At 38.2% G+C, this 11,771-nt stretch overlaps 1 protein-coding gene across 1 annotated transcript in view; it reads left to right on the top strand.

Annotated features, from left to right (window-relative positions):
• Positions 1–2,656: 2,656 nt before the first annotated feature.
• The window catches only part of LOC107747636 (membrane-spanning 4-domains subfamily A member 8-like), a 37,076-nt gene continuing 27,961 nt past the window's right edge, over positions 2,657–11,771 (top strand). The window contains exons 1-4 of the mRNA XM_016562232.1: positions 2,657–2,719; positions 3,859–4,060; positions 4,506–4,616; positions 10,412–10,480. Of these exons, the coding sequence (XP_016417718.1) occupies positions 3,884–4,060; positions 4,506–4,616; positions 10,412–10,480 (357 nt within the window). The 5' untranslated portion in view covers positions 2,657–2,719; positions 3,859–3,883. The remainder of the gene's footprint in view (positions 2,720–3,858; positions 4,061–4,505; positions 4,617–10,411; positions 10,481–11,771) is intronic.

Genomic DNA, 11,771 nt, shown 5'->3' with positions numbered 1-11,771 from the left:
TTCTATCCCATAGTTACAGTACATATTTTAATTCCTGACAGCAAGGAGTGCAAGCACAAAACCTACAACTGGTCAATTTAAATACAGTACATTATAACATAAAACTTCAAACACATTTATTACACAAAGCAAAAGGTAGCTTTCCTTTTTTAATTGTTATTGTTGTATAATTTTTCAATTGCACAAGTAGTGTTATGGCTTGCATGGTAAGACTGGATTTTCTTTGTGTATTAGATGCAGGGCTGTATCCAGATGCTGCTCAGCTTGTACAGCCTATTTCACCCTCTTCAAAAGCACTTCAGCCACCACTGGGATGGATAAAATCCATAAATATCATGATGTCTGTTTTAGAACATTCAAAAATTTGTTACTGCCTTTATTAACTCATTATAAACAACTATAAATTGCAGAAAATCCCTTTAAGCTTCTGTTATTGTTTATTTAGGAGTCAAACATGTATTGTTCACAGTCAAAACAGAACAGACTTTAATTATATAATAATTTCATTTTTATAAAGTACTAGAGTTCATTTCATAATTTTTTCTTTAGTATTTGGTATTTTGAGGGAATTTCATGTTACAAAACAATAATCATGTCTAAATTATAGACCATTTATTTCTTATATGTAAATAATAGTATAAATTTATTTAAAAACATATTTACACCACTTTTTAATTAACGCAGTATTTAAGTAAAAAATTACTTAGCAAAAGTACTTAGTGCCCCTATTATGGATTTTTGAAAATTACCTTTCATCGGCATTACAGGCATGATGAAAGGAAAATGAGACCAATCGGACCAATCACCGCAAATTAGCGTCACACAAAGGAGGGGTTTGGAAAAATGAATCGTTGAGCGAATTGTTTGGGAGTCGTTGAGCAAGTAAGGTAAAAATAAATGCATATTATACGACAATAAAAGTGTTTTTTGACCTTACATGCATTTCAAACCCAAAATATGAACCTTTCATTACCTATAATAGGGGACCTTTAAAAGCCATTAAATGGAGACGGATTATTGCCACCTGGTATAAAAAAAATAAAATAAAGAAAATTATCTGTAAAGCCATAGTGTAGTCAGTACATGCCTGTACAGCCCTATGTATTCACTAGTTCAGGCATCTCCAATCCTGCACCTGGAGAACTACCGTTTTTCAGAGTGATGCATTAGTGATGCATCATTTGTGATGAACACCTAAATAAGCAGAATCACAGAAGGAAAGAGGAACAACAGGAACAGAAAAAAAGAGAAGAAACAAGCAGAAGCACAACAACTACAATGGACTTGGACACACAGCCGATGAGAACAACTGAAATAAAAGAATCTCTCAATGTCTCAGCAAAGGATGATTAAACAGCTCCAAAAACGGCATTTCCATCTTCTTTTATTACAAAAGCAGTTTGACTTTTTTCTTTCATTCATCTACTAAAGAACTTGAGAATAAACTTGAGTAAAAAAAATAGAGGTTTAGCTAGGTGATTTTGATTTTGAAGGTTTTGAACTTTTCATTTGAAGTCACCATTATGGTTATTAGTGTTTACTGTAGTTGAGCATTTTACTTAACTTTTGTTGACTCTCTTTCATTAATTGCAAAAGCACTTTACTAAAAGCACTTGTATATTGTTACAGAAATAAATTGAAGGTGAAACAGATCAGCTGAAGTTAAATGTTTAGGATTTTCAGTTGTGATACATTGGTTTAATCACTAGTTACTCAAAGCAACAATAATACTCATACAAATCATATTCTAAAAATATACAAAATAGACAACTGTTAAGTCGAAACTAAATTATCAGCAAAAATACAAGTAAATAGCAAGATTAAAAATAAAATAAAACATTATAAATAAAATGTTAACTTCAATTTTGATCAAGAACAACTCAAGTGTGACTATTCATTTACAACCAATTTAGTTTTTCTAAATCAAGTCCACTGTTTTTATACATCAAGTGCAGAAACTAAGAGTCACCCGGATCCATACCATTCTGATTAAACTAAAAATAATAATAAAAAAAAATCTTCAAAACGCAAAACCAAACAATACCAGAATAAAGAATTAACAGGATAACGAGATTATTGAAAACAAGAAGCCCAACAGTCATAGACTATGTGCCTGCTTACACTAACAGCTATAAAAAAAGTAACTTTTTAAAAAGAATGGAAATTAAAAGCACATGTTAGTGGAACAATATTTTTTCTTTTCCAAATCTGTATCAAACTAATAAAGTGTAAACCCTTTGTTTGTAACAATGATTATTTGTTTACATGAGTATGCACTCACAACACAACAATGCTATTAGATTGAAATTCATTTGACAAGAGGACAATGAATGCTAATGGTCTCAGATTTATTATACTTCTAAGTTGCAAAAGAGTTTTATCTATTATCAGCTAAAGAGTGTTACCTGGTTTCACTATGGCAATTTCACCTGATTTCCAAACCAGCATGCAAATTACTTTTTATGAAGTACAATACAACAAACACATTTATGAAAACTTCACTTTTCATTGTTTTTTTTCATGGTTTTTAAACTTCTTATTATCTCATGAAACGGCCAGCTTCGCCAATTTTCATAATCACCTGAGCTCCACCTGCTTCCCCTTTAAAAAGTATAAGTAATTACACTTGACAAATAATTTGCATTGGCTTATCCCAGAAGAGTGAACGGAACTTCAGTGACGTGTGAAAAACCAGCTGAAGAGAGGATTTTTTTTCCTGGTAAAACAGTAAATATATACTTACACTACATCTGACTACCTTTACACAACTATGTCTTTCTTTCTTTCTTTAAAATTACATTGTTAATAATAAATCGGTTTTCTTTATTTGGTATTAAGTGGATCTATAATGGCTAGTAGGGTGTTTATTTAAGTGTCTTTGTAATAAAGCATCTGTTAAATGCTTTAAATGTAAATTATATAGATCAGTTTAAAACTGAGCTGTTTGTTTCACAGTATATTCCAAGTTTTCAATGTCTAATAGAGTTATTCTAGTTGATAACAATAACTCTACCAATATTAATAACTAGAAAAATAAATATACTAAAATGTATTTGAAATTCATTTATTTCATGCTAAGTATACTACAAATACATTTACATAATTATGTACTTAATAAAAATACCCTACAATTGTACTTTTGGTATACTGAACTGTATAGTTAAAGTCTGCTAAATTAGAACAATAACAGCAATGTTCTTTAATTGTGCATAAGTAGTGCTGAGGTCCAACTAAAGATATACTGAAATATATCTGATTGTGCTAAAGTGGAACTATTGTAAATATACTTTAGGTACACTTTAAATATCTTAGTGACATTAAAACACATTTTAGGCTTAATATTAAATTGTGCATTGTGCACAGGTAGTACTCCAAATAAAGTTTAATACTAACTTTTATATCAGTACGTCTCGAGCGATCAGGCAGTAAATATGTTAATAGATTTTAACTATACTTTGTATTAAATAAATGTATTTTAAATATATATTAGTTTATACTAGGGTACTATAGCCTAACTGCATTCATAAGTGTTCAAACAATATGAAGACTGGGTAGCACGCCGACATATAGTGGCGTTGCGCTTTGGGTGTCCCAAGTTTGAGTCCCGGCTCGTGGACCTTTCCCGATCCCGTCCCCCCTCTCTTTTTCCCACTACGATTCCTGTCAACTAACTGTCCTATCATAATAAAGGCAAAAAACTGAAGAAATAATTCTTTAAGAAAACAATATGAAAAACCATGTTTATGATAATATATACTATTTTAATAAATTAATTGAATATATATTTTTTTTTTACATGCAAAATCTATTTTATAATTATATCATTTCTATGTTTTGAGTTACTGTGATTTTGTACAGGTCAATTTGAGATCCTGAAACGAGAATGTCGACTGCCATACCCATGAATTCTTTTGTCATCCAGCTGCAACCACCAATACAAACAACAGCATTTGGGACTGCCACAAATGCGCCTGCGCCTGTTTATGTCCAACAATTAGCAGGACTTTCACCTCTTCATGGTCTTCAGGCATTTCTGACAGGCCAACCAAAAGCTCTTGGGGTGAGAAATTTTTCGTACACTCAAATAATTGGTTTTTATTTGTACATGTCAGTGCGAGGTAAGAAAAGAACATGATTTAATTCTAAGGAAGGAGGGGTACACACATTAACAAAGCATACACAGTTTTTTTATTGAAGAATCTGACGTTTTGCCTTGGTAACAACAATGCAGTAAAGACACAAACATAAGATAAGGTTTGTCATTTAGAGAGTAAAATTGTACAATTTACAATGTTTTAGAAGCAAACTATCAAAAAACTATGAAAATTGCACACTTGTAGATTTTATTTTTTATATATATATATATATATATATATATATTCTGATACAATAATAAGTCCATTACTACAGCTGTCAAAAATGTATAGTGTATATTTTATACTGATTTACTTTATGAAAGACTCTTTTGTCCTATTCAGAATGTACAATTTTCTTGTCCTACACAGACTGTCCAGATAATGATTGGTCTGATGACTCTCCTGTTTGGCATTGTGTCTACAGTTTATGCAGAATCCATCTTTGTCTATAGTGGTATTCCTTACTGGGGATCTCTCATCGTAAGAAATTATAGTTAATTATGTAATTATTAAGTAATTATGTTCTGTCTTTTATAATACAAGCTACAGTAGGTAGTCAACCAACAATGCCTATTACCACCAAGTGTATCGCTTCTGCAAGGACATGACATTAAATACAAACGTTTGAGAAATCAACACCGGGTGGCACAAAGGGACGGCTCTCAGCATTGCTCAGTAATGCTAGAATGCTAGTTACGTATGTAGTAAATCAGCTCAAAAGGGAAATATTTATGACTAATTATAACTGGTTATGATTAATAATAAATATTTAGATTAGATCTTCGAATTAAACTGTAATTTATATGCAAATGTCAAAAGCTAAAAGGGTCTCTTAAGCCATAAAACCCCAAAGATCATGCATGATTCTACGCAGACGCTACACGTATGTAACTGTGGTTCTGTGAATTCCGGATGACCGCCAGAGGCGGTGCTAAGCACTAGTGGATAATCGCTGCGCCAGCTAGATAGGTCGAGAAAAAAAATACCAACAGAGTCATGTCATGACGTAAACCGAGATGCGAGGATATAAACCACAGCAGCTCGATGCCCAGCCTCGGAATGCTTTCTCGCGCATTCCGAATGACGAGGAACTCTGGCGGTCATCCGGAATTCACAGAACCACAGTTACATACGTAACTAGCATTCTGTTTCATTCCTCCTGACTCGTGAGCTAATGCATCCTGTCCCAATGTGCTGGATGCCTCTGCCCTCGCAAACCACCAACGGCAATGCGTGGTTAGCTCCGAGGCAAATAGATCGACCTCTGCCTTGCCGAACTGTTGCCAAATCAGTTGCACCACATCCTGGCGAAGCCTCCATTCGCCCGGAAGCAATAGATCCCTGGACAGAGCATCTGCCACTTCATTGTCCGATCCTGGAAGATAAACTGCCTTTAATGAAGCCAGTCGGACTTGAGACTATCTGAGGATATTGCGAGTTAGTTGTAAAGATGCAAGAGACCTGGTGCCGCCCTGGTGATTCAAATGAAAGACTGTTGACGTGTTGTCGGATCGGACAAGTACATGGCGGCCTAACAGATTTGGTAAGAAGTGTTGTAGCGCTAGATACACCGCCTTAGGTTCCAGAACATTGATATGTTCTAAGGCCTCCTTTGTTGACCAGCGGCCACCAATGCCCCTCTGGTTCCATGTTGCCCCCCATCCTGTTAGTGAAGCATCGGTTGTGATCACTTCCCAGCGAGAAGGCACCACTCCTTGTGGCACTCCAGCCCTCAGAAATGTTAACCGTTTCCAGGGTTTCAGTGCTCTGACACAAGCAGAAGAAACAACAATCATGCGATGGCGATGTCTCGTTGAGTCTAGCCCTAAGCTGTTGCTCCACCTCTGAAGAGGCCTGAGGTGAAGCAACCCTAATGGAATCACGGATGTGGCGGCAGCTAACATCCCCATCAGTTGTAAAAGGACACCATAAGGTATCCTTGCCCCCAGACGGAAACGAGTCAACAACTGAAGAATACTGACTGTCCGAGTGTGAGACAGTGTGGCAGACATTGCGACAGAATTGAGCGTTATTCCTATGAAGGTTATGGTCTGCTCCGGAACCAAATGACTTTTTGTTTCGTTCACAGTAAGGCCTAGCTTTTGTATATGATCCAGAACAATCTTGGTATCGCTTAGAGCGGGCACTTTCGTTGGGGCACAGGGCAAACAATCGTCCAAATAAGGCAGAATCCTCAGGCCCTTGCACCAAAGAGGAGACAGAGCCCCGCATACATGCATCTCGTGAAAACATGAGGAGCTAGGGACAGTCCGAATGGCAGGACTCTGAACTGATAGACTTGATCCTGAAAACTGAATCTTAGGAACTTCCTGTAGTGGGGAGCAATGGGAACATGGAAGTAAGCATCCCTCAAGTCTACACTCACAAACCAGTCTCCTTTCATCACAGATCGAAGAACGTCGACCTCAGACCTTTTGGAAAAAGGAAGTATGCCGAGTAAAAACCGTCCCTCTGTCTGAGAAGGGGAACTTTTTCTATGGCTCCTTTCAACAACAGCGAAAAATTTCCATGGAAAGGGCCATTGAACTGGTTGCATCTTTGACGACTGTCGGAAGAATCCCTGAAAACTTTGGAGGCTGGCGTCGGAACTGCAAAGTGTATCCCCTGTTCAGAGTCGTCAGAACCCAGGGGTCGGATGTTGATGTTTCCCAGTAATGTAGGTGCTGTACGGTGAAACGACCGACTGCCGGGCCAGAAACTTCAAAAAAGGGTTTCTGCCCTTTGAAACTGCGGGGGGCGCTGACGTGGACCCCCTTGATGGTGGCGGGGAAAAGGACGGCGTGACTGAGTATCGTCGGCCACTCTGTGTCATTGCGGCATCTGAAGTTGAGAACCACCATGGTGACGCAACCGCTGCTCTGAACTCAAGTAGCCTGGGTGAGCTGGCTTCAATGGCATCCTAAAAGGAGGAGCCCGTGGGGCCTGAGTTAACTGTCATGTGGCCTCTGACAACTTCATTCTCTTTTCTAATAGTTCAGAAACGTTGGGGCCAAAAAGATGTCCCGGTACAATTGGCAGTTCCCTCAATGTCTTCTTACAGTTTTCAGGCAACCTTGACTGAACAAGCCATACCTGTCATCGGGTTGTTAGAAGGGTTGCCGAAAGTGTCCCAAGTTCACGCGTTACATGACCTATAGTCAACAGGGCAGTCTGTAAGAACTGAGGTACAGATGAGTCAACATTCACTGACCCTAATGTGGTGTTACAGGCGAGCAGCAGCTGGCAATTAGTATTTTCCGTCCGAGTTATGTAGGCTACGGACTCTTATACTTTTTTCAATAATGTGTCAGTATGAATAAGCGCTTCATCTGGTGATACCACCAATGCTGCCACCGGCTGTTCAATTTCAGGTGCCCGACCTACTCCAATAGAGTCAGCCTCAGCCACTGAGGCAAGAGTGCGGGCTGTCTTTGACCTCCTTAGGCACAGTCTTTGCATGGAGGCATAGTAAACGTATTATCAGCATTTTGCTTGAAGAACACATTAGTTTGAGCAGGCTGAATAGAGTTATCAAGACCCAAAACGAGCCACTGCCATCTGCAGAATCAAAAGAATGTCATCAGGAGAAGATTGGCCTGCACTAGATGAATGTACAGACCCACCGCTTGAACCACCAGCAGCAGACAGGCTGGAGAGAGCATCCTGTGGGGGGCCAGGCTGCATGGCAGGATCCACCAACTCTTCATCAAGGAAATGTGAATTAGATGCACTCATAGATAGAACGTCTAAATCGATAGTATTTGGGGGTTGGAAATCAATCTCGTTCACTGAATTGTTCTCAGTGGGCACGGCTGATACCGGGGGTTGTAAAGACTGAAGAAGACGTTTTAACTCTGCCATCTCTGAAGAGAGAGTGGCAACAGTCTTCGATAGCGAAGTTTCTGATGTGCAACGTTTTTGAGCGCGCTGTGGCGCTGAATACGACTGTGCGAGGCTAGCAGACGAGTTAGGATCTATCTCTGCAAGACGAAGCTGTCTTTCTGACAGCGGCAGCATGGCACAATGCAAACACGGATCAGTCAACGCTTCCTTCAGATGCTGAATCCCCAAACACGACGGGCAGCAATCGTGTCCATCGTCGGGAAGAAGTGCGTTTAGGCACAGTTTGCAGCTCGGTGGAGAGACGGAGATATGAGAGCTGTGAGCCATGACTCCATCAAAACACGTCCTCGGTAGCACCGTAGGAACTCAAAACTTATATAACACGCTCTTAGAAAGATCAGGCGTTGATAAAATCTTCGGATAGAACCGAAAGATTTATAAGAGAGAGGAATCACATGTGAATTATCAAAACTGCCTTTGGATAGCACCGCAGGGCAAAGGAGAGCTTGCACGATGGTGAGTAGGCGACGAAATCAATGATAAATAGGTCAGCCGGGAAACGCTACCTAAGTGCGGTCGAAACCAGCCACCGGATAGAACCGTGAAGCACAGGGTCTCGCCGACACAACAATGTAATAATGTATACTCACGTAATGAAGAGAGGGAATCCAAAAAAATCAGATGATAGTGCAGGGCGCGCTGTCACAGCTTGGGAGCACGAATCCTCACAACTCAGGTAAGCTGCACGGGACAGCGCTAATCAACGACCTATCATAAGCGAGAAAGCGAAAGAGGCTGGGCATTGAGCTGCTGTGGTTTATATCAGTGTTTCCCAACCTTTCTTTAGTCGCGGCACCCTTTGGAAATTTTAACAAATTTGTGGCACCCTACAAAATTAATTTTGTCACAGAACAAATAAGATCAGTGGCGTAGCGTCTGGTTATGCAGGGTATGCAGGTGCATATGGGGGCAACGAGGGGACGAATAGAGCCCTGCATGGGCCCGGCCCTTGTCCAACAGCTTCATGAGAATTCTCGGCCCGAGTCCGGTTTTATTTCTCAGCCCCCCCAGCTCAAAATACGTTCCCGCGGCTATGACGCAGAGCGTCACACCATGTGAAAGTGAATCCTGAGCAGTGAACTAATTTTCGGCAGCCGGAATTTCAGTGCATCTCTAATTATTGGCGACATCAGAAATGGATATTATATAATAGCTGCTTTTTTGAACATTTTAGCAATTTAAAAATATTAAAAAAGGATTTTTTACAGGGCACCCCTGCTCTCGACAGACGGCACCCCGGTTGGGAAACACTGGTTTATATCCTTGCATCTCAGTCTACGTCATGACGTGACTCTGTTGGTATTTTTTTTGTCGACCTATCTAGCTGGCGCAGCGATTATCCACTAGTGCTTAGCACCGCCTCTGGCGGTCAGGAGGAATGAAACAGAACTGTAGTATTCCTTTATAAATTAAGATAAAATAATGAATTAAATTACTGGCAATTAATGTAGCATTCTAATATTTAACCATGACTAATTAGTCATCATTTAAATACTAAATGTTCCAGTTATTTGACTACTGTTACAGTAAAATTTTACCGTGACGGTAGTGCTTGAAGTGTGCTAACTTTTTATTGTATTGCAGTATTTGAGATTATTACAAATTTGAGAGATGTGCAGTTATGCCATAGAATAAATAGAAAATGTGGATCATAATGGGAACATTATACGTGCCTTTTTCTAACCCATTGATATTTTTTTTTGTCAATATTGTGACCACATTATTTAATACAGTATGCCACATACACAGCCTTCGTAGCGAAGGCTACACATTTTTAGTATAGGTCTACATAAAGTCTGAGTACTGTTAAACTTATTCATGTTTGCTGGTTACATAGTTCAGTGATAGTGTTCCCTGTGTGATTTGATGTATAAATGAGGATTACAAAATCTGTTCTGAAGCCAAAATGTAATTTTTGTGATTCATACAACATTTTTGCAGTTTTGTTGGTTGGGGGAACACAACACAAACAAACAGTTTTGTCATTCAATGGTATTTAATATATATCCATTTATATGTTAGCCCTTTGTGAAATGTCTTTCAAAGATCGGCTGAACTCAGCACACTGGTTGGAGAACCCGCATCGCATATGCACACATTTCTCTGAATGACAACCCCTGATTCACAAAGTTTACTTCCAAACACAGAGATAAATTGCAGTAAAATGTCTCAGATTACAAATGTAACAATGGTTCCCTGAGATGTGGAATGAGACACTGCATCTGCTGATGCTATGGGAAACGCAATCAAGCAAGTGTCTTAAATGAGACAATCTTATGATACACATGGCGGTAAAAAGCTTATTCTGGTTGAGTACCATCTGTACATATTGCAACAAAAGCCTCAATATTTGCCCTTCTCTCTCCTCTCAGTACATTATTGCAGGCTCACTCTGCATTGCTGCAGAAAACAAACTTAATTCACCCTCCAGTTTGTGTTTGGTATGTACACAACACTTGTTATTTTTAGAGATCCAAGCACCAAAAGTGCTGGAACACTATTGTGTTTGTACTGATTTCTGATTTTTCGTTTCTTTTTTTCTTATTTTTTTTGGTGAGTTTGAGTTTTCTGAAACAAACTCCATTTGGTTTGTTGGTCCAGTCTTCACAGCATACAGCAGCTATCAAACAGATTTTGATTAATCACAAATTTTTTCACAAATTGGTCTTCATCTCATTAACACAAAACCCACATTTAATTAAAATTAGAGATGCACACCAAATTGCATCAAAATTGTAAAACTATATGTTTATACAACTAAAATTCCTTAACACCGTAACTGAAGGATTGGTAAAAATGAATCTTCTTTGGTGGATGTCATAACATAACTTCTAATATGACTCAGCTACATTAAAAAAAAAAATAAATAAATGTGTATTATTTTGAGCTGATAATACATTTATTAATGTGTTGAGATGGTTGTAGTTTTGGTTCTACAAAACATTGCACATTAGAGTTTAAGCACAACAACAAACACAAGCACACAAGCAAAAAAACATTGTATAAAACATTTATATTTGGTTTTCAGTGTTCTGTTCTTGTTTTTCCTGTGTTCCCGGTTATCTGAGTTCCCTAGTTAGTGTTCTTTATTGTTAATAAGTTCCGTGCACCTGTTTCAGTTCTGCTAATCATCCCATGTGTATTTAAAGGGGTCATATGATGCTATTTTAAAAATCATTATTTTGTGTATTTGGTGTAACAGAATATGTTGACATGCTTTAATGGTTAAAAAACACATTATTTTTCAAATACTGTACATTATTGTAGTTCCTCTATGCTAGGGTGACCATATTTTAGTTTTTCAAAAAGAGGACAGTAGGGGACGGGGTTTGTGGGCGGGGACAGGGGCGGGGCTTCGCCTAACAGTATACGTAGCAAGTTTTTTTGGGTTTGTTTGTTTGTTTGCTTATTTAGTTTTTATAATAAATAAAAATAATACAAATGATAGAAAAAGAATAGGGAATACTAGTGTTAGAGGGTCATTTTTAAATAAAAATAAAACAACTCAATAGAACAGAAAAAGAATGGATAATGCAAGTGTTAGAAGGTCAACGTTTTTTAATAAAAAAAACAAGGAGATAAAATTAGAAGTAGCATTAGAATAGAGAGTGCTAGGGTCAAATGAAGATGAAAGAGATGTGTTTTCAGTCATTTCTTGAAAATATTAAGGACTCAGCTGCTTGGACTGAGTTGGGCAGGTCATTCCACCAGGAGGGAACATTTAATTTAAAA

Source organism: Sinocyclocheilus rhinocerous, unplaced genomic scaffold (assembly GCF_001515625.1).
Source record: "Sinocyclocheilus rhinocerous isolate Xijiao unplaced genomic scaffold, SAMN03320098_v1.1 scaffold2334, whole genome shotgun sequence".
In the NCBI taxonomy this organism is placed as follows: Eukaryota; Metazoa; Chordata; class Actinopteri; order Cypriniformes; family Cyprinidae; genus Sinocyclocheilus; species Sinocyclocheilus rhinocerous.
Note: the sequence above shows the minus strand (reverse complement) of the source record. Positions and strands in the feature narration are given on the sequence as shown.